The 22,442-nt window shown below is 53.1% G+C and overlaps 3 protein-coding genes across 3 annotated transcripts in view; 1 reads left to right on the plus strand and 2 right to left on the minus strand.

Moving 5' to 3' along the window:
• Nucleotides 1-4,350, minus strand: part of STKLD1 (serine/threonine kinase-like domain containing 1) — a gene marked incomplete at its 3' end in the record, with an annotated part of 19,743 nt that extends 15,393 nt beyond the window's left edge. Inside the window, 4 exon segments of the mRNA XM_008580681.1 lie at nt 2,506-2,592; nt 3,913-3,939; nt 3,942-4,045; nt 4,230-4,350. Of these exon segments, the coding sequence (XP_008578903.1) occupies nt 2,506-2,592; nt 3,913-3,939; nt 3,942-4,045; nt 4,230-4,350 (339 nt within the window).
• A 3,646-nt stretch (nt 4,351-7,996) lies between these two features.
• On the plus strand, nt 7,997-18,450 carry SURF4 (surfeit 4). Its single transcript, XM_008580669.1, has 6 exons — nt 7,997-8,007; nt 12,482-12,668; nt 13,535-13,611; nt 14,404-14,447; nt 14,944-15,130; nt 16,163-18,450. The coding sequence occupies exons 1-6, from the start codon at nt 8,002-8,004 to the stop codon at nt 16,427-16,429; spliced, it is 768 nt and encodes a 255-aa protein (XP_008578891.1). The 5' UTR covers nt 7,997-8,001; the 3' UTR covers nt 16,430-18,450.
• Nucleotides 18,317-22,442, minus strand: part of SURF2 (surfeit 2) — a 5,190-nt gene continuing 1,064 nt past the window's right edge. Inside the window, exons 2-6 of the mRNA XM_008580682.1 lie at nt 22,312-22,426; nt 22,046-22,182; nt 19,794-19,973; nt 19,468-19,634; nt 18,317-18,907 (exon numbers count right to left, since the gene is read on the minus strand). Coding sequence (XP_008578904.1) covers nt 18,824-18,907; nt 19,468-19,634; nt 19,794-19,973; nt 22,046-22,182; nt 22,312-22,426 — 683 coding nt within the window. The 3' untranslated portion in view covers nt 18,317-18,823. The remainder of the gene's footprint in view (nt 18,908-19,467; nt 19,635-19,793; nt 19,974-22,045; nt 22,183-22,311; nt 22,427-22,442) is intronic.

Below are 22,442 nucleotides of genomic sequence, written 5' to 3' on the forward strand. Positions count from 1 at the left end.
ATCATCATCATCATCCTCATCATCATCACCATCATCATCATCATCCTCATCATCATCACCATCATCATCATCACCATCATCATCATCACCATCCTCATCATCAACACCATCACCATCATCATCACCACCATCCTCATCATCACCACCATCATCATCACCATCATCATCACCACCACCATCCTCATCATCCCCACCATCACCATCCTCATCACCATCACTATCATCACCACCATCATCATCACCACCATCATTAACATCATCACCACCTCCACAATCAACATTGTCACCATCATCATTACCACCACCACCATCTTTCTCTGCGGGTACCAGGCTCCCACTATTCATGCCCCCACCACATGACACCAGATGAGGCCTGGAGATGTTCCTAAGGCAGGGATCTAAAAATATTTTGAGTAAATGAGAACATCTTTGCTCCTGTTACAAGGATAAATTTAGGATAACATAATATAAACTCCAAGGAATCAGCAGAGGATCTGTTTCCAGACCATCTTAATAGCAGGGAAGAAAATAGTGTGTTGGTCCCAGAGCCAAGCAGCTCTTCTCTAGCTGGTAGAGCATCACTCTTGCCACTTCTTTCCTTACCCACACTGGGAAGGCTGCCTCCATGACTGCATGTCCACAGTCCATCTCTTTCCTTCCACCCTCTCTGGATGGAGGTGGCGGGGGATGCATGGTAAGGGCGGCACAGAGCTTTGAGTCTGCAACATACTTGGTGGCAGAGATTCCAGTTATGTATGTGTACTATCACTGGATCTAAAACCAGGTCCTTACCCACAAATTTTGCTCACAAGACTTTCAAATGTAGGTTCCCTGTACTGGGTGATCACAGACCATAATGTAAAGTTAGTGAATTGTTTCCAGATCTATGCAAAGATGTGAGCTGCCAGTGACACTGTCCCCCGAAGTCCAAGACAAAGACACTGAGTGAGTCCACCTGTCTTCCATTCCTCCTGTCCCAGGGAGCTTATGAGTAGGTGCAGTCAGCCAAAACATACTTGAAAACCTTAAAAATGTCGGGCTGGCCCGTGGCTCACTTGGGAGAGTGTGGTGCTGATAACACCAAGGCCCCAGGTTCGGATCCCATATAGGGATGGCCGGTTCGCTCACTGGCTGAGCGTGGTGCTGACAACACCAAGTCAAGGGTTAAGATCCCCTTACCGGTCATCTTTAAAAAAAAAAAAAAACCTTAAAAATGTCATGTCATTTGACCCAGAAATCCCACTCCTAGAAATCTTTTCCTAAGAAAACCATGGATGCTCAAAAAAATTAACTATAAGGATGTTTATCAGAGTGGTTTATACATAGTGAAAAATTGAGAGCAAGCCAAATGCTCATCTTGCATGAGGGGATGGGGTGGGTCCAATTACAGCTCATCAGCAAGATGGGAGGCCACACAGTTGCCAGCCCCAGAGAGGAGGAAGCTGTGTTAGTGACACGAGGCGATGTTCGCAATATATCAAGTGGGAAAAAGTATGTTATCAACTTCAACAATACTATTCTTGCAAACAAAAAAGTTTATAAATGCTTAGAAAAAAGACTGGAAAAGATACACAAAGTCCTACTTACACCCCCGTCCCCCAATTTTTATTTAGAAAGAATTGGCTGGCTTTCTTAAAAGCTCCTTAATTGCCCAAAAGGCAGTCAGCCACCCTGCCCCACTGGCCCGTGAGACAAGGGACCTGACCACACAGCTGGCAGGAGGCAGGCAAGGACTCCAGGCCTGGCTGCTACGAGACTCCTCCACCTGCATGGTCACCCGTGGTCCCACTGTGTCCTTGCCACCACCCCAGAGAGAAGGGTGCACCAGGGGCCCTTACAGCAGCTCTCTTCCTCTAGCTGCTCCGATTATCAGAACTCCCTGTCTTGGACACACAAAGGGGTATGCCCCACAGGCCTGCACCCCGCCCTGCTGTGCTAGCCCTGGAGAGGAGTGTGGTGGAAGGGCCCAGGGCCCAGTGTCCTGCTCTTAGCCCTGTGTCACCTTGGGACAGTCCCTACCCTCTCTGGGCCTGGCTCCCTTTTGGTAAAACTGGTGACCCCTCACTGAGAAGCCCTGTGTCCCCCAGAGAGGTGGCCTGAGTTCAAATCCTCTTGGAAACTGTGTGACCTTGGCTAGTCTGGAGGTGCCCTGAACTTCACTGCCTTTGGCTGTAAGATTGAGGTCATAGTCCCTACTTTGTAGGGTTGACAGGAGACGAATTGGGACCTGGCACGCAGCATGCCGCAAGTAAATGGTAGGTGGCAGCAGTGTTGCTGGAGTAAAAACTAGCGTTCCTCCCCTGTGAGGTAAGAGGGCCGAGTGCGTTGGGAAGCCTGGGGAGGTGCATGCTACCCCAACCAGATTTGCATCCATGACTGCCGGTGGGGAGGAGCTGGCCTGTCACATCAGGAAGCCTTTCTCTAATGTGGGGATGACGAGCTTGTGTTTGGGAAACTACAGCCACAGAGCCACCCCACAACGGTTGCCACCAGCTGTCCTCTTACCTGCTTTATCACGTGCTTCACTTTGGTTTCTGTTTCCTCCACCACCAGGTTCACCCCCAAGGCCCCAGGATTCAGCTGGTGCAAAACCTACCAGGAAAAGGCAGGCTTTCAGGAAAGACATAGCTACTCGCTTTCCAAAGAGCGCCCAACTCCAATGCCTTTTCTGGTCCTTCTAACTTCCCATCAGGCTGGCAGAGCAAATGTCTCCTCACCATTTTGCAGTAGAGGAAATGGCCCAAGAAGACTGAGAAGCCCTTCAATGGTGGAACCAACCCCATCTCTTTGGGGCCAATTCTGGAGTTCTTTCTACAGCCCAATGCCGCTTTCCCAGCCTGCAGCGAGGGCCAGCGAGGGATCCATGAGCAGCACTTCCCTGGGGCAAAGGCTGTATGCACTCTCTGTAGACCCCTCCAATTCCACCTTCTAGTATCCACCTCCAAACTTTGCATCCAAACAAGAAAGTAACCGGTCCTGTGATTGGTGCCATCACAGTCACAGCCATTTGGTGCCAAGCACTTTACAACCACCCTGTGCAGTCGGCACTGTTGCTATCTCCACGTTTACAGTGGAGGAAACTGAGGCAAAGGGAGCTAGGCCCTTGCCTGAAGCTATGGCACAAGTCAGCCAGACCGCCTGGGTTGGATTAGAACTCCTGGGTCTGACTCCAGAACCTGTGCGGAGGCCAACGGCAAAGGGGTGGGGGTGCGGGGGTGATGGGATTGCTGGGTGCCAAGACATTTTCCAGAGGGTGGGGCCTGAGAACAGGGCTGGTGTAAGACTCAGGCCTAGGCCCTGTTGGGCAGCAAATAAAATGCACCCGTATCTCAGAGCAAGTCTTTTTTTTTTTTCCTAAAAAGTAACTTTACTTTAAAAATTCTCTGGCCACCAGAAACTCATCTGCTTTATCACTGGCTACCTCCCTGTGGCCCTCCCAAAGAGAATTCTCCCCAAGTGAGGAAAACCTACACATGGTTCTCAGATTAATGAAATTTTTGCAAATACTGAATCTAACATTCAATAAAGTTCACATATGTATAGAAGCGTTTAATTAAACATTCATTTTTTTCTGCAGCTTTCCTTTTGTGTTTCGTGAATTTTTCAGGGGTCTACCATTTTCACGGACCCAGGCTGAAGGGGTGCTTTTAGGGGACTGGGGGCCCCTGACTGTGTAGTCTGGATGCTCCGGGTGTCCTCCCGTCTCCGTGGACCACGCACACGGCCCCGCGGGCGAGGAGGACGGACGAGCTCCTGTCACTCAGGGCTGGACAGCCGAATAAAGATCACCTTTGGGGGTGGCCGGGTCAGCCCGCGAGCTGGAGGCTGACAGAGGCCCCCTGTGACCGTCATCCCCGCAGGGCGCCGGGTGTTCCCAGGCTCCCCCCGCCTCCCGCAGGCACCACTCGGCACCTGGTACTTTTCCATAGTATCTCCAGGGACGACGCCCGGCCTGGCTCTCCCTCCGCCGGGCACCTGCGGTCTGACCCCCGACGGAGCACGCTCAGTGGCGACCGCGTCCGGGGAGCACGTCCCGCCCGGTCCCCTTCACCCGGGGACGAACGTGCGGTCCCCGACCACCCTCAGCCCAGCGTCTCTGCTTATAGATTTTTAGACTTTTAAAGCTGGAAAGAATCTTAGCAACCATTGATCCACCTGCTGTCCACTTAGTAGGAGGATAGCAGAGACCCCCAGCAAAGTAACCAGGCTTGTCTGTGGTCATGCAGTACACCGGCTGGTTGGCATCAGGGCAAGACGAGAACACAGAACCTCAGTTGCAGCCTGTACTTCATCTTCCATGCCCAGCTGATTGATTCTCTGGGTGTCTGCTGTCACTCTGATGTCTGCCATCACTTCAGTGGGGGTCAAGGCTGAGTAAGTGTGCGTGGAATTGACACTGTGGGCCGCCTGGTTTTGCGACCTCTTCCTGCTCTCCCCGCCGCACGTGGAGCATCTGCGGGGCTGCCCAGCCAGGCTCCCCTTGACAGGCCACAGGTTCATCTGAACACCCAGGCATTCATTAACTGACTCTGGCAGCTTCAGTAGTGTCTAAAAACTTTTTCAGATGTTGAAAATTAAGAAACACTCTTATAAATATATCTTCATTTTTTCCAACACTAGGTTTAACCAGCCCTCAGAGGCCTGTCGTATAACTTCGTATAATGTATGCTATACGAAGTTATTACGCGCCCCTCCCGCGGCGTGCGGGGCTGTCTGGGCGGGCGCCCCCGCGCGGCCCGGCCGGGGTCCCGGGAGGGGCGCTGCGGGGTGTGGGGCCGTCGGCCGGTCTGGCTCACGGTGGGGCAGCGGTCTCTCCACTGGGAACTGCGGGGCGGCACCCTTAGGAGGCGGCGTGGGCAGCTCCGACCCCGAGCAGGAGCAGGGGGCACCTGGAGAGCCCCCGACCCCAGGACGCCAACGGCCCCGTCTTCCTGTTCTCCCCAGGTGTGCCGGACTCTTGGGGTCCCTCTGGCCCTTTGCGTACCTCTCCCTCCCCGGCTGGACTCTGCCCTGGGCTGGAGTGGACGGGTGTCTGTACACAGACCCGGGAGGAGGGGAGGCCTCGCGCCCTGTCTCCTTTTCCCTTCCAGAGTGTACAGGTGGCGTTCTGGGCAACAGGGAAGCCCTCCGAACAGGCGGTTGAGTGATGGTTAAAAGCTTCCCAGAGCTGGGTGGACAGGACCAGGTCCTGGAGCACTAAAGGGACGGAGCTTCCTTCCCACCTTCGTTTTTGATTGAGCTTGGCAAAGAGATGATGGGGGTGACTGCTTAGGGGTTTGCCTTCCAGAAGTATCCCTCATGTTTACCAGTGAGCAGCCGCATCCCTGCAGGCAGATCCCTTCCTGGCCCACCTGCCACTCATTCCTTGGTTCACTTAGTGTTTGTGGCTTTGCCAGAGTTATAAGTAGTGATGGTTACGTTTTTAATTTTTATGGGGATGGTAATTGAGTAATCAAACTCTGAGGCCTAGACTTATTGGAAGGTGTGTGTGGGGGGGGGGGGGTTTAAAAAAAAATGAGTGAGCATCTTCTGGTCCGTTGTCGGGGAGCGAGCTCCCCATCGCTGCGCTCAAGGGGGTGACTCTAGTGTATCCTCACCCTTGGGTTCTGGCGCTAGTTTCCTGTGAACTGATATTTTAAAACCAGTTCGGAGGGCAAAGTATATCAACTTGAAGAAATAGTTTTTACTAAGGTCTTGATTTTATTTTTAAAGACAACTAAAAATTGTATCCCTTGCAAAAACAATTTATATTGGAAGCTCTCAAGAATCAGGTTGGCCTTTTTCATTTATAAGTTTTCATTGACATAATTCTTAGTGACCCAGTTTTATTTCCCAAGTAGCAACTCCCTTAAGAAGATGGCTCCCTGTAGCCGAGGGAGGTGTGAGGGCTGTATCCACTCGCTCTTCTGTCTAGAAAACCCTGGTTTTGCAAGTGAATTTCCTAACCAAATCTAGATAAAATGTCTTCAGTCAAGCTGCCACCAACTATCAAATGATAGACTCTCCTGGAAAAAAAAAGTTCAGAATTTCTTTACATAATCCTTTCTTCTTTTTCTCCACTTTTTGTTTTGTTTTAAATGAAAGACGCAGAATCTACTGGAAAGGCCTTGAGGGGAAAGCAAGTCCTGCTCAGGCTCCTGAACGTGCCTGCGGCCACAGCCCTGGAGGAAAAGCCAGGGTAGGGCCCTGTACAGCATGCTGCAGGTGCCTGGTGTTCCTCTTCTGGCACAAATCAAGGGGAAAGGGCATGCTGCATAAAAACCAAGGTGGATGCAGGCTGTGTCTGTCCCACAGTGCAGGCTCTTTTGTCAGTTGATGAGTGTTGGAGTCCACCTGGGTGGTGACAGTGTGGCAGCAGGGTGGCTCAAGAGGGCAGCAACTCCCGTGCTCTTCAGAACTAAAGTCAGGACCCTCTTCTGCCATAGGCAGGCGTGGCACAGGAGGACATGGGCAGGTAACAGTGCACAAAGTCAAATGCAACTTCCCGTGCGCAAGATCTGACTTAAGTCGGGGTGGCACTTTTGTCTTTAACATTTATCCACATAGTATTTAAAACAAAGCTGCCAATAATGAAGGTGCTGAGAGTCCAGGTTGTTAAAACAAAAATCATCTAATTTGAAGACAGTGGGGAATCATCATCAAAACCACTGATCGGGTAATGTGACACACCCATTTTTTCTAACCTTGTCTTTAAAAAACAAAAGCAAAAATGTAGTGACAGGATTTGACCAGAAAGCTGGGCCTCAGAGTGAGGATTAAACGAGCTTTGTCCCCAGGCCCAAGAGTCCTCGCATAGTTATGACAGCAGTATGGAACCTTTAACCAGGCCAGGCCATTGCGCTCCACCTTCAGGTGAGCAGAGGGAGGTGTGCCACGGTCTGCACTGGGTCGCAGTGAGGTTGGAGTTTGAATCCTCATCTCGTTACCCAAAGGCTGGGTTCCTCACTGCCTGGCGGTGCTGTGACCTTTCCTTCTGGCCTGCAGGGACTGGTCTGTGGGGAGAAGTGGGCTGGCTCGTTTCTGTTGGCAGGCTTCTCCTGAGCCGCATCTCTTGTCTCTCTGCCTCTGGCATCAAGTACCTTGGGTTGGCCTTGGCAGCCACGGACAGTGTCCTCTTGCTCCCAGGAAGCCAGGCCGTGGAGAAACTGCTGAGACGTGCTCTATGCAGGAGCTGGGCATTTGGAAGCCACCAGAAACTCTAATGCACTCAGCAGTCCAAAATATTTGTTCCCTGCAGCTGCTATTCATTGCCTGTTAGACAATCTGCATAATGTAGTTTCCAAGCACATTTATACCAATAAACAGGAATATTAGCACTTAATGGATTTGCACAATGGCTCATTCCAGAGTGACAGAAAAGCTGCATGGGGACTTAGTCTCCAGTGTGGCCATTGGTATGTGTACCTGTCCTTATGGGTGGCAGAGCTAGTCCTGTGAACTAGGAGCTGGCCTTGGCCTTTGCTGAAGCTTTGGGTAGCAAGGATAGTCCTGACAACACCTGCACCCCACATGTAGCACATGGGCGGTAGTAGGCTCCTGGTTTGCATTGTGTAGCTTGCCATCTGGTGTGGGTAGGGTTCTGGCGACAGCTGTGGGCTCTCTGAGCCTTTCCCTCTTGTTCCTGTGCCGTAAAGGGGTGCAGAGTGGAGGGAGAGAGGAGAGGCTTGCTCTCAGCTCACCGACTTTAGCAGGAGGTTAAAAAACAGCCCCCCTGGGGGAGTGGGGTAGAGGAGCAGGGGAGACTGTGGTTAGCGGGCTGCTCCCGGAAGATGACGCATGGTCCTTTCCCCTCCGCGGGGGCCTCTGTCTGCCTTTCCTCCAGTCAGGCTTTTTATCTCACAGAGTTTTAGTCAAGGAAGCCACGCTGTCCCCTCCAGCTTAGGTCCAGGTGACAACTTCTGCACCACGGGGTGCAGCAGGAACCCACAGAGCAGCACTCGGGGACACTTGCTGGGAAGGCGTGGTGTCACCGGGCTCTGGCGCCAGCCCTGGCCCAGCCTGATGTGGGTAAGTGACTCTGCTACAGGCTCCTGTGTTCTAGGGCGTGTGGCCTTCATCTGGCCGGGAAGTAGGGCAGCCCCAGCCATTGGCGAACAGGGAAGCCTGAGCCGCCGTCTTTCTCAGAGCCATTGTAGAGCAGGACCTGCGTGCGCTGTCCTCAGCTCCTTTCCATCCTAGACACAGAGGTCGGTTTCTCTGTGTCATGCTGCCGGCGCCGGTGCGGTAACGATCACTGTATTTCCGCAGAGTCAGGTCTCAGGCTGGGTGTAATTACAATTCTAAAATCCCCCTCAGCCCTCTGAATAGTAACGCCTTTTAGATAAATCTCAGCTCCCCATGTTTCTTAAGTTGCTTGGACACTATTGCCGCTCATGAGCCCTCCCCTGCTTGACTGTGAGCTTCCTGAGGAGATGCCTGCCCATGGGCTGAACCGCTGTGTCGCCTCCTCTTCTCGTGAGCTCTCAGGTCACTGTCCACTTCGGCTCTCCTGTCACAGTTCTCTCACAAGGGTGACATTTTCACAGTGCGCACACGGCTGCGCCACTGTGTGGCGGACGCCTGCAGGGGCTGTTGTCAGCTTGCAGTGCTGCCTGTCCTGCTGGAGTCAGGCTCTTCCCTGCTGTGCTGAGGGGACACTGGTTTGGGGACGCTTTCAAGAGTGGCATGACATGGGTCCAGTGGCCGTCTGGACAGTTGTGACCAACATGTGTGTAGGGAATAAGGTAAAAATTGGGTCTGGTCTTGTTACTAAATGTGGCTTTTTCCTCCGTGTTCATTCCAAACATGCTTATTAGAGGGTGGCTGGTTTAGAAGAGGCTTTGCATCAGCCTGACTTACAAAACCACCTTGAATCGAGACCATGCTTGCCTTTGAAAATCAGAGCTGCCAAGCAATCGATATGCTCAGTTCAGAGCATAGTATGTGCATTTTGCCCTCTTTTACCCAAAGCGAAGAGTGGTTCTGTCTCCTTGCTGTGTTTGCGCAGGGAAGGGAGGTGCGAGTTGGCTATCCCTCCACCACTCTCCTTTTTGCTCTTTAATTCTCTTGACCCAGACGCTCAAATTAAAAGTAGCAGACTGATCCTCATCGGTATAGTGGGTAGGGGGAAAAAGAGAAGAAAAAGTAGCAGACTCATCAAGGAGGCTTGTGAACTCTGTCTCAGCCTCGTGGGCTGTGCTCACAGCAAATGAGCCTGTTAAAGGAGGGCCCTTGGCTTGGGGTGGGTGGGACCGCAGCCTGAGGGCCAAGGCTTGTCACTTCTTTCTGGTAAGCACGGCACACATCAGCAAGAGGGGCACCGCTCTCATTTTGTTTTTATTTATTTATTTTTTATTTTTTTAAATTTTTTACGGGCCGAGCCCGTGGCACACTTGAGAGAGTGCGGCGCTGGGAGCACAGCAGCACTCCCGCTGCGGGTTCGGATCCTATATAGGGATGACCCGGTGCGCTCACAGCGCTCACTGGCTGAGCGCGGTGCCGTCAGTCTGAAAAAGGACAAAAAAATATATTTTTTTTTTACAAAAGATGACCGGTAAGGGGATTGTAACCCTTGACTTGGTGTTGTCAGCACCACGCTCTCCCAGTGAGCTAACCGGTCATACCTATATAGGGATCCGAACCCGTGGCCTAGGTGTTGTCAGCACCACACTCCCAAGTGAGCCACGGGCCGGCCCCTCACCACTCTCATTTTGGAAGCAAGTCGGCACCGCTCATAACCTGCCTCTCTGCTGCCCTTAGTGTCCACACCTCCCCTCTTGGGAGTCCTGCCATGGCGCCATCTCTTTGAGAGGTCTGCTCAGCTCTTGTTGAACTCTTCCTTGCTAGCGGTTGCTTTTCCCCAGGTTTAGACGAGGTGAGGGCCTGTGTCAGTGCCAGGCTTCTTAGCTGGACCACGATGAAAGGTCATTACATAAGAGCCATGCTAAACTGGGAGCGGGGTGGTATTCTGTTCTCTCTCCCATATAATATGGGTGATTACACCGTTGCTGGGCATTTCAAAAGCATCAGGGCCATCATGCAGGACCTGGGAGAGTGTGTGGCACCACCTGTCCCAGCCCCTCCTGATTTGATGTGAGCATGTTTATGTTATGCCACATGGGCATCTTGTGTTCATCCTCTGAATGGGCTCAAAAACTCAAACAGGAGTATTGGGACCTCTGCTTTTCTTTCCTTCTTTCTTTTTTTTTGCAAGAGCTCTGAGACCTCTTATTTTTAAAACAAGGTCTTTCTCCCTGCCTTGTGTCCTCTGCTTATAGATTTTTAGACTTTTAAAGCTGGAAAGAATCTTAGCAACCATTGATCCACCTGCTGTCCACTTAGTAGGAGGATAGCAGAGACCCCCAGCAAAGTAACCAGGCTTGTGTGTGGTCATGCAGTACACCGGCTGGTTGGCATCAGGGCAAGACGAGAACACAGAACCTCAGTTGCAGCCTGTACTTCATCTTCCATGCCCAGCTGATTGATTCTCTGGGTGTCTGCTGTCACTCTGATGTCTGCCATCACTTCAGTGGGGGTCAAGGCTGAGTAAGTGTGCGTGGAATTGACACTGTGGGCCGCCTGGTTTTGCGACCTCTTCCTGCTCTCCCCGCCGCACGTGGAGCATCTGCGGGGCTGCCCAGCCAGGCTCCCCTTGACAGGCCACAGGTTCATCTGAACACCCAGGCATTCATTAACTGACTCTGGCAGCTTCAGTAGTGTCTAAAAACTTTTTCAGATGTTGAAAATTAAGAAACACTCTTATAAATATATCTTCATTTTTTCCAACACTAGGTTTAACCAGCCCTCAGAGGCCTGTGAGCTGACATTCACTCGACTGTCCTGGTGAGGGGTCCAACTCACCTGTGCCCTTTAGACTCTCACTGACATGTCATCCTGTGGGTGGGTCCCCTGTTCTTTCCCCTGAAGACCTCCCGTGTTATCATAGATTTCTTTCAATTTGTTTTGAACGGGTGCAGGAGAAAAGTGCCTGGGTAGACCTGTGTGACATTTGCACCTGGCCTTCCACAGTGCACAGGGGTGTCCTAATCAAGCCATCATAAATGGCATAACTCACAAAGGACAGAAGGAAGTTATAAATGTGTCATTCCCTGTGACGTTTGCCAATGATTTTGCACACCTGCATTTCATCGCTGTTGAAGCCACCATCTATCCCATTTGTTAGTGTGTTGTTTTTTTTAAATTTATTTATTAATTAATTTTTTAAAAAGATGACCAGTAAGGGGATCTTAACCTTTGACTTGGTGTTGTCAGCACTACGCTCTCCCAAGTGAGCTAACTGGCCATCAGTGTACAGGGATCTGAACCCGCGGCCTTGGTGTTACCAGCACCACAGTCTCCCAAGTGAGCCACGGGCCGGCCCTTGTTAGTGTGTTTTTAATTTGCTTTGGGTTACATGGGTTTTAAAAAAAAAAATCCCAGATCCTTCTAGCCATCAGCCACAGCAGTTTCACATTGTACTCACAGTTGGGGCACACACACTTGCCCAAGCTGGACCTTGAGCTTTCCAGAGGGGAGCTTTGTCTGGGCTGGGAATGCCGGCTGCAATCTGTAACGGCATGCACGTGCTCTCCAGAGCCCAGGGTGTCCTCCTGCTGCTCTGGAGATTTTGAATAACTATATACATGTGACCTTCCTGTTGGGTTGATCGTGTGGCCCTGTAGGACTGGGACTCTGGCTGTCACCTAAGTGGACCTTTGTTCTGTCTGGAGGAGTTTCCAGCATGGCTGAGGAGACTGGAAGGTCAAGCCTCAGTATTGCACATCAGTTCAGCACGGCCGGGCGAACCTTCTCCCCTCTGGGCTTAGTGTGCTCCTTTGTAACCTGAGGGGATGCACTAGAGCCATAGGGAGATGTGGCAATGGTGGGAAGCATTTTGTTGCCACAGTGTGGTGGGGGATCTGTTAATAGCATCTCGTGGTAGAAGCCAGGGATGCTGCTAAACTTCCTGCCGTGCACGGGACAGCCCCACAGTAGAGAATGGCCCAGCCCAGGTGCTGGCAGTGCCAGTGGGAGAAACCCTGGACCAGGCAGTCTCTGAGGCTTTTCAGATGTGTCACTCTAACTTGCTAATGCCCTTGCCTGAAGACAGAAGCTGTGTAACTTGTGGCATTTCCACCTTTGATGACAGTGGCTGCCACCTAGGTGAGGCCTGCCGAGGTGATGGGGAAAGTCATAGCAGAAGAGTGTCAGGGCCGTTGCCCTGTGGAGTCTGTGCAGATTGGCCCAGTGCCGAGTCATTCATCTCTGGGACTGATGCTTGGGTTGTCGTGTGTGTCCAGCCCTACAGGATAGTGCTTGGGAGCAGGTGCAGAGTCCCCAGGTCTCTCCTGGGGAGGCTGTGGGGCTGACAGGAGCTCTTATCTTCTGCAGTTTCTGCTTGTCTTTACTGCCTTGCTACCCAGGCACCCACTGCCCAAGCCTGGCTGTGGTCCGGCGTTCCCCATGACAGCCGCCTCACCCTTGGGTTTCTGTGGCCCTGCAGTTCCTCCGAGTCACAAAGCAGTACCTCCCCCACGTGGCACGCCTCTGCCTGATCAGCACCTTCTTGGAGGATGGCATCCGCATGTGGCTCCAGTGGAGCGAGCAGCGTGACTACATCGACACCACTTGGAGCTGCGGCTACCTGCTGGCCTCCTCCTTCGTGTTCCTCAACTTGCTGGGACAGCTGAGTGAGTGGCTCTGCAGGGAGGGGAAGTTGCATCAGGGCTTCCTGCTCTGTGCTCATTAGCGAATGGGAGACAGTAGTGTGTTCTCCCTCATCCCTCCTCTCCAGTGCAGGTGTGCCAGGCCAGAGAGTTCAGTTCTGTGAGCATTTGGCTGGATGCTCTGACTCTAGGCCTGGGCCCATTGCTTTGGGGCTTGCTAAAGAAATGTCACCTAGTCTCTGTTAAGTGCCCAAAGCAGGAGACACTGGAGACTGGTGTGGGTGGACCAAAGAGATCCTAAGGCAATCAAAGGCCAGGGTGTCTAGAAAGGAGAAATAGGATTTAGGTAAATGGAGAAGGGAGAGCATTAGGCCAGAATGAAGTTCATGTTGGCTTCAGACTATTAGTCTGCTCTTGACAGGCTGTCCCTCCCTCCTTTGTACACTATGGGGCTAGAAAGGGACTCACACTTCCCACCTACCCGGAGCCCTCTGGAGTGGAGCAGTTAATTGCCTGCTCCAGTGGACAGCTAACACTGGGAAATGGCCCCTTCCTTTTTTTTCTGGCTGTCCAGTACAAAGATCCAAATCCACGACCTTAGTATTATAAGGCTGCAGTCTAACCAACTGAGCTAACTGGCCAGTCCCATTCTTTATTATAGCAAGGGATCCACTTTCTAGACTAGTGTTTTTGATAAGTAAAGTCCAATTAACTTGTTGTGTATGGTCCTTGCCTATCATTAATTCTCCCAGAAGTTGCTTTTTGCGTGGGTTGGTAGTTTGGCTGCAGCTGGACCAGAGGGCCAGGTGGGGTGGCAGTGCACTGCAACACTGCCTCCTTGCCCGGGACCTACCTGCAGTTTCCCTGACTCTTGCCCTTCTCCTTTCCAGCTGGCTGTATCCTGGTGTTGAGCAGAAACTTCGTACAATACGCCTGCTTTGGGCTGTTTGGAATCATAGCACTGCAGGTACATGGGGCACAGGGTGGCGGCTCACTATGAAGTTCACAGCACTGCAGGAGCTTGACTGTGGAGTCAAGGCACTGTAGGCGCATGGGTGTGGGGGCGGGGCTCACTGTGGAGTCACAGCGCTGCAGGAGCATGGGTGCAGGGTGGGGACTCACTTTTTGCTCTGGTGGAGCAGAGCTTCTGAAAAGGCATCCTGAGGGTTAAGCGTCACTCCCTTTCAGCCCTCTGCATGTCTCTGATGGCCTGGAACGCCTTTTCTCTTCTGGGGAAATTGCTAGATTTTCCTCATTGCATGCTCAGGAGAACCAGACAGCCAGGCAGGGCTGTAGAGGTTGTCCCCCCCAGGAGGTGCTGGCTTTGGAAACTGGGCATCTTTTGCCACTTTCCTGAGATTCCTGTGGCAAAGGATCAACCCTGAGGATAGCTGCAGCCAAGACACCATCTTGTTATCATTCTACCTCATAAAAAGGACACTTAGCTGTTCAGAGCGAATTGCTCAGAACATAATGCTAATCCAGATCGGTGGCCTCAGAACCACCATGGTCTTCAGAAGGTCACGGGCACAGCTCTGATGATTAAACGGTGCTTGCTGAACAGATCCGGGGCCACCACCACACTCTGAGAACTACCCAGCCAGATATTTCAACTTGGATCTGTCCTCGGTGACCTAAAATGGCTTCGTGTATTTTATATTCTCACATTGGAAAAACTGCCTCATGCTGTTATAATCCTGTAGAAATTTGTTAGAAAATGCTGAGACTCAGGTCCTCTCTCTCTCTTTGCTCCCCTCAGACGATTGCCTACAGCATTCTGTGGGACTTGAAGTTTCTGATGAGGTATGTGTGCGGGATGGCAAGTTAGCGTGCTCCTCATCTCTCTAAACTCAGTGTCTGTGGGCTGGGGAAAGCTTTGGGTCTGAACTGGACCTCTGAGAAACAGATTCTACAGTGGACACGGCAAAGCCTTTCCCCTACCCAGAGCCCCTGGAAAAGTGGAGAGAATCATCTCCTCTGACCCCTTATTTCACAGTGTGGGGACTGAGGGACACTTGCTCACAGGGACCCAGCAGGGAGGCCAAGACTAGGACTTCGTTCCACATGTGTTCGGGTAGCCTGTCACTGCCTAGTTACATGAGATTTTACATTGGTTTAACTCCAGAGCCAGTGGTCCTGCGCACTCTTGCCTGCCTGGCCCTGCTCAGCAGACGACCCAGGGTGGAGAGAGGGCAGCAAGGGCCCTTCCCGCACTCATGCCAGGACCTCCTTCCATCAGGCCGATGCTCAGACCAGGTGCCTGACGAGCTTTTGCTCTGGCGGCGTTTCTATTCCTCAGGAACCTGGCCCTGGGAGGCGGCTTGTTGTTGCTCTTGGCGGAGTCCCGCTCCGAAGGGAAGAGCATGTTTGCGGGCGTCCCCACCATGCGCGAGAGCTCCCCCAAACAGTACATGCAGCTCGGAGGCAGGGTCTTGCTGGTTCTGATGTTCATGACCCTCCTGCACTTTGACGCCAGCTTCTTCTCTGTAAGTATTCCTGCTTGCTTAAATGGGTCTGGTTTCCTGCCCTTCTAGAAAGTGCTGCCCCTCCCCTTCCCTGCCTGCTCTTGCCTGGTTGTGTGCTGGGCGTAGCCCAGGAGAGCCACTGGAGTTAGCTGAAAGGAAGCAACCTTCTTGATCCCACTAAAACAGACAAAAACCTGTCAATTTCTTGTGTGCCAAGAAACTGCCTTTCCAGCTGATCGTCTGGAGTCTCCCTGACCTCACTGGAGGATCCTGGTGCCTGCCCATGCATGCACCCTCCAGGCTGTGGGCCAGGATCTATGCAGGCTCCTCTCACTTTTCTTTCCTTTGTCGCTGTTCATGCCCTCGCCAAGTACTTTTCACATGGTATGCCAGGTGTCAGGGGCAGGGTCCTCCAGGAGCTCACAGAGCACAACTCTAGAACTGGCCGAGGGCCCTGGGCAGACAAGGTGCCCAGGAAGGGCTCCTGGCACTGTGGGGAGAGAAGAGAGTGCTTCTGCTGGGATGGCTGGGCAGTTAAAAAGACTTGGGGGTCTGGTCATAGAGATGCACCGGACCAGTACTGGAGCTTGTCTTGGCAAATCTGTCTGTTGCTGATTGGAGACTTTTTTCGTCTTCCCCAGATCTCACTCTTCCAAGTAGCTGCTTTATTTCCTGCTTCCGCCCCCCATCCCCCCACCCCTCACTTTTGCTGGCCAGTAAAAGGATCCGAGACCCGAACCCTTGACCCTGGTGTTATGACATCCTGCTCTAACCGACTGAGCAGCCAGTGCTGGCCAGTAAAAGGATCCGAGACCCGAACCCTTGACCCTGGTGTTATGACATCCTGCTCTAACCGACTGAGCAGCCAGCCAGCCCTTAGCTTTCTCTGCCCACTTGTAATGCTTGGTTTTTCAGCTGCCATCTCTTAGCAGTAGTTACATCAACCTGGCACAGATACTTCAATGACACAGGGCAGCTGGAACTTCTTTTTTTATAAAACACATCTTTCCTCCCCACGTTTATTTTGAATTTCTTCTCTCTCAATCTGTGCAGGTTGTCCAGAACATTGTGGGCACAGCTCTGATGATTTTGGTGGCCATTGGTTTTAAAACCAAGCTGGCTGCTTTGACTCTTGTCGTCTGGCTGTTTGCCATCAACGTGTACTTCAATGCCTTCTGGACCATTCCAGTCTACAAGCCCATGCATGACTTCCTGAAATACGACTTCTTCCAGACCATGTCAGTGATCGGAGGTTTGCTTCTGGTGGTGGCCCTGGGCCCTGGGGGTGTCTCCATGGACGAGAAGAAGAAGGAGTGGTAACAGCAGCAGCCCTGCCCTACCCGGCCAAGAGCCGTGGCTGCGGAGGACCGGCTCAGGGTGGGTCCAACAAAACTGCCAGCATTTCTGTATCCTCTCCTTCCCCTCCCCTGGCAAAGGCACAGATGTTTTGAGAACTTTATTTGCAAAGGCACCTGAAAATTGATGGCTAAATCAGCTCTGGAACCACAATCTGGTATCCAGCTATTCCATGCTGGCCTGCCTAGAGGTGAGCAGCCTCCCCACGCCAAGGTGTTTGGAGTGAACAGCCTGGTCGATTGTGGCCTCTCAGTCCTATTTTGGGGGGGATAGCGGGGAGTGAGCCTTCAAGCTGTACTGTGAGCAGACACATTTGTATTTCATTCAAAGCAGTCTCCCTCTTATTTTTTATGATTTTAGTTCAAACTACTAAATGATTTTGGATGACCCGAACATCACAGTTAAACTCCATTTTAAAATGGTACCCATGGCTTCAACATCGTTTCTGCCTGTGCATTGTAGTACTTTATAGGAACGGTGAAAACATTTAGAGAAACCCAGAACCCAAAGACTGACACAGTATTAGAAGATGACTAAAGCTGCTCTTTATGGTAAAGGTCATTAAGCAGAAAATCCGCTGGGATTGGAGCAAAGGTTTTTTAATTGGGAAATGCCCTGGGAGCTGTATTTCCTCAAGGTAGGGACTGAAGGGCTATTGGCCCTCAGAGAGCTCCCAGCCACCCAGAGCATGGCAGAGGTAGTGCTGGCGAGGACACCACTCGCAGGACAGGCCTGGCCACCCTGGGCAGAGCAGCGACAGGACATGCTGTCAGCCCAGTTACCTCACACTTGACCTTTCCACAGAGCACGGTCTGGACCACAAGCCTCCACTTGCCCACGTACCCCATGCTGCGCTCACCGTCGGGCAGCCCCTCCCCACTTCCCTGAGGCTGCTGCTCAGATTTTGTCAGTTTGCTATGCTGAATGCAGCCAAAATTACTTTTTACAGTTTGTGATGCCTTACGGATGTGATCTTAATCCTGTATTTAAAGTTTTCTAACACTGCCTTATCCTATGTTTCTTTTTGCGGGGAAGGGGGATCCAGTTATTGCTGCTGTTCTGCTCATCTGCAAGGTAGTGAATGCCACAGGGGCCATCAGAACACCTCTCTCTGGGCCCAGATGCTGCTGGGGACAGACTGGACCAGGCTGGATACACAGCATGATCCCCTGAGGGGAGGCAGCAGTGCACCCCACACTTGGAGTGAGGGCTTTCTTGGGGTCCATCCTCCCTGGCACGGTCAGCTGGGTTGTGCGGGACTGAGGTCTGTCCCTGGGGCTGCAGAAGGTCAGTCTTGACCCAGTTTCCATGCTCACCTTCCCCACAAGGAGGGGTGAGGCCCGCTTCCCAGTGCTCTGGGAAGCCTCCCCCTGCAGCCTGGACCCACCTGCCCCAAGGGGAGTGTCAGTGCACCTTTCAGCACCCATCTCACGTCCCAAGGCATTTTTACATCCTCCCCTAGTGTTTATAAGCATGGCTTCAAGACACAGGGTTCTTTCCTCCTTGAGATCACTCAGACAGACGCTCACTACATAAAGGGCAGTTTTTAACATCACCTCAGTGGGGCTGTCTCTTAGCCCACACTTGCCCCCATTAACACAGTCAATGACAAATGACACTCGGCCAAGTCAGTTTCTCTGTGGCCACTGTTGCTGGTTTGTGGAAAGTGGGGTTGATCGCACGAGACTAAGTGCATAGTTCACACCAGTTCTCTAAAAGCGGCAGCCTCGATCCTAGTGGTCATTCCTGTCCCCTCTGGCTCTGAGTGGACTAGTGCTCGGGACAGCAGGAGATGCCTTTGCTGGGAGGAGAGGAAAATTAGGATATACCAGTTGGTTTATGGCAAAACAATTTCCAAAAAAATTTTTCGCTTTATTTGAGAAATAGGTATAAATCTCATTTTATGCTGTACCTTATACCTTAGTTGTCTTGAAAACGTTTTGATTTTTGGAAACACATCAAAATAAACAGTGGCATTGGTTGTATGCAGTGTGCTCCTGTGGTGCTGCCCCGCCTGGGCAGGGGTCTGGCCAGGCTCTCCTCAGGATGCTGCAGTGAGTTCAGCTGCTCCTTTAGGCTTTGCTGGAGGCTCCTCAGAAGCCCCATCCAGAGAGAACTCTTCTCTCGGAGTCCCTGCTGCTTCCTGGGTGTGGGGGACAGGACCCCGCTGTATGAACAGATCCTCTCGGCCCTGTCTTAGGGGGTAGCAAGTGTCCTGAGACAAGAATGAGTGGGTGGAGAAGACACCAGGGACACCCCACAGTTCGGAGGACACATGGCAGCCCAAAGAAGAACAGAGGGAAACACCTGAAGGCTTTTTTGAAGGTTTCCAAGACGTGCTTTCTCAGACATCTTTTATTAACCTGACTGTTTGAAAGAACTGAAACTTTTAGGCTTGTGGTGATGACTCTTGAACTTCTTTTTCAACGAGCCCAACTGCTTCTGTGGCATAAACAGAGAATTCTGGTTACGGAGCCCTTCTGATCCCCCAGCTCCCGCACAGAGAAGGGTCTAGGTGGAAATGCCCACATCGGTGTCCCCACCCAGGGCTCCCTTTACAGCTGCTGGATGAGGCAGCGCTCCACAAGCAAGTGCCGCACGTCCCTTCTACCCCCAATCCTGCCTGTCCACCACAGGGGCAGGAATCTTCCTTCCTGCTCCAGTCACAAGGCACAAGTGGTGTCTAGTAATCAAGTCCCTTCCTCTGGGTTCCTGTGCTGCAGGAGCAAGGCCAAATAACCCACAGCTCGTACTGGGGGCTGGGGGCAGGCGTCCTCTCAGACCAGAGGTCTGGAGCCTGCTCTGTGGAGCCGACCGCGGCTTCTGTGAGGTACACGCTCCCCCCCACCCCCCCAAACACAGCAGCTTAGGCTCCCATTTTACTTACAAATTGTTAGCTTGGGATTTCATTTGCAAAACAAGTGGGTTTTTTTATAAGAAGAAACTGGAAACCATCGCTAGAGGAAGCCACACCACACCAGCAGTCTGAGGTGATGGCTCACCTCCCCACGCTTACGGACCAGCTCCCGGTCTGCTTTCATCTCCTTTCTGTCCCCAGCGCCCTTCTCTCTCTGGGGCCTTGGCTTCTTGTCCTCTTCGTCCATCAAAAAATCATCACTGCTGTCCCCTTTCTCAGTCCCTCCCAGCTGCTTGCTGGTGAATAGCTCAGCTGTAAAGAACAGAGGGATCTGGCTGAGGCTCATACCAGATAAATTTCACCCCCTTCTGTGCAGGGGAAGTAAGGGTGAGAGGGGCTGCCAGGGCCCAGGACTGTAGGAGAACATCCAGTGGGAGGGAGCGACACAGGCCAAAGCCAGCTCCCACTTACGTGGGTACAGGTCTGTCATGCTGTCATCGCTCAGGGCTCCCTCATCACTGGATGCGGGCTCCCAGAAGGCTTCTTTGGAGTAAGGCGGCCCATCGCTGTCCATCGGGTCTTCGCGCCGCCTCCTCCTGTGCAGCAGGCAGGCAGGGACGTACTCCACGCCTTGCTTCTGACATTCTTCATCTAGGAGACAAGCCAGCACACACCTGCTACTCTCCATGTCCCTCCCATAGTCCTCTGGTCACAGAGCTAACCTGTGGGGGCTGCGAACTGCTAGGGCCCCATACCCACCCTGCTGGATCAAAATCACAGCAGTGGTGGCAGGTAGACACCTCAGCTCAGTTCCCACCAGGCATGGAGGGAGGGGGGGGGGTTGGGCCGGGGCCGAGAGCCAAGAGGGTGGTACAAGTGTACTGGGCCTGGCCACCCATGGTAGATCCAGCCAGACTACAGGAAGTGGTGGCCAGGAGGGTGCTGAGCAGGCACAAAGGAAGCTATGCCCCAGGAAGGCTGGTACAGCCTCTCAAATGCAGCCAGGCCTAGAAGGCGGGGCTCAGTGGAAGCTGGCTGCTGACTCCTGTACCCCGTGGGGGGGGGGGGGGGTTGGGCCGGGGCCGAGAGCCAAGAGGGTGGTACAAGTGTACTGGGCCTGGCCACCCATGGTAGATCCAGCCAGACTACAGGAAGTGGTGGCCAGGAGGGTGCTGAGCAGGCACAAAGGAAGCTATGCCCCAGGAAGGCTGGTACAGCCTCTCAAATGCAGCCAGGCCTAGAAGGCGGGGCTCAGTGGAAGCTGGCTGCTGACTCCTGTACCCCGTGGCTTGGAGTGGGAAGGTGGGACAAGGCTTCCAAGGAAGGACCTCACTGGGTTCACCACCATCCCCTCACGTAGCAAGGGGAGCTGCTGGAGCTCACCAGTACAACACAGCTCCCTCCCAAGGGGGGACACTGGCTCCCACGGTCCCCCCAATTCTTGCCATCATGCCTCATGGGGTGGACAAGCCTGCTGGGCCCTGACTTCTGATGTCCACGGAGACACTAAGCCTCAGGCTGGCAGCCCTCATGCACAGGGCCAGCTCTCCTGCTTGAAAAACCTGTGTCCTGAATTCTCTGCCTTCCATGCTCATGCTCACTGGGGAGTGGACAAATCTGCCCCTGCCTAGGGCAGGATGGAGGTGGGTGTAGCTCCTTACAGGCTCCTGAGCCCACAGAGCCCTCTGTCTGCTCTCCCACCCTCCCTGAAGCCCCTTCACACCTCACGCGCTTTGGCCTCTGCCTGCTTTCCTCTACCTCCCTATATCTACACTCCAGAAAGTCCTCTCTGTCCAGGGCCAGGCTCTGTCCCCACCACACCTCAAGTGCTTTTGTCAAGGTCACCAGGGGCCTCCATGTTGTCAAATCTCACATCCTCACCCCCCTCCCCCTCCCTGGGGCTCCTTGGTGCTCGTGCGTGGCCCTCCCTTCTCTGTAAACTCTCACCTAATGCACCGCAAATTTAAAATTTTCATAGAAATTTTTAATTCTCATCCAAAAACCTGTTGTTCACACACACAGCTGTCTTTTTTTTGATGGCTGCTGGTAGGGGGATCCGAACCCTTGACCTTGGTGTCATCAGCCCCACACTCGCCCAGGTGAGCTAACCCACCAGCCCTGCTCTCCCATCCTAACGATACCATCCCCCCTGCTAGTTTTCGAGCCCAAAACTTGGACTCAGTAAACTTTTTCCTTCCTCTCCCTCACTCCCCTAATCTGATTCTATCCACGAAACAGGCAAAGCCTGTCCCCCTCTTTTCCTCTTCACCTGGATGACCGCAGCCAGATCCCTCCCAATCTGCTCTGACCACGCAAACTGTTCATGCCAGCCTCAGCCTTAACCCTCAGCGCCTCCCCTGCAGTGCTCCTGGCCATGGCCTCCAAGTCCCTCTGTGGTCTGGTCCAGCCCCGCCCTGCGCGCTGGCCCAGGCCGTCCTCAGAGCCTCCCGGCCCAGCGCCTTGCTGCCTGTCCTCCAGACCTGTTGCCTCTCACGTCGCTCACTGTTAGCCCCTGCCACTTATGGCAGCACGCAGCTACTTCTGCGCATGCTTCCGGCTCTGCACTGGAAGCTCCAACGGTCGGGGGCCATCGCCCCTCTCCTCGCTGTGCCAGGACCAGGCAAGGATGAAGAATGACCGAGGCACCCCTTCTGCCTTCAAGGGGCGCTCTCGTGCTGGGGGAGGGCAGGCATGCTCCGATAGAGGCCCCCGCAGAGACTCACATTTCCGCAGAGCTGTCTGGTACCGCCGACCCTGAGTATGCCGCAGCACGTGCTCTGGGGACTTGTTGATGTGCCGCAGCGTGAGTCTGCAGAACAACTGGTGCCTGCGGGGCAGGGAGACCTTGGTTTCAGGAGCACTTCACAGCAAGGACCCAGACCAGCTCTCCACCCTGGCTGCGGCTTAGAATCACCCCGGAGAGTCTAATGGGGATGGTCGAGGATGCGACCGAGCCTCGGGATTTCTAAAAGCTCCCAGGTAATCGCACTCTGCAGCTGGGCTGGCGAGCCGCCGACCGACATGGCCAGCCTCCCGGGGCCGCTGCAGGAGAACGTAGCCTGGCGAGGTGCTCGGGCCGCAGCATCCCGTCGCCACACTCTCGGCTGAATCAAGGACCCC

The sequence above is a fragment of the Galeopterus variegatus genome, unplaced genomic scaffold (genome assembly GCF_000696425.1).
Source record: "Galeopterus variegatus unplaced genomic scaffold, G_variegatus-3.0.2 Scaffold2145, whole genome shotgun sequence".
In the NCBI taxonomy this organism is placed as follows: Eukaryota; Metazoa; Chordata; class Mammalia; order Dermoptera; family Cynocephalidae; genus Galeopterus; species Galeopterus variegatus.

Coding starts and splice junctions, on each gene's coding strand:
- SURF4 (XM_008580669.1), top strand. Junction 13,612..14,403: donor TTGGAATCATAGCACTGCAG/GTACATGGGGCA, acceptor TGCTCCCCTCAG/ACGATTGCCTACAGCATTCT. Junction 14,448..14,943: donor GACTTGAAGTTTCTGATGAG/GTATGTGTGCGG, acceptor TCTATTCCTCAG/GAACCTGGCCCTGGGAGGCG.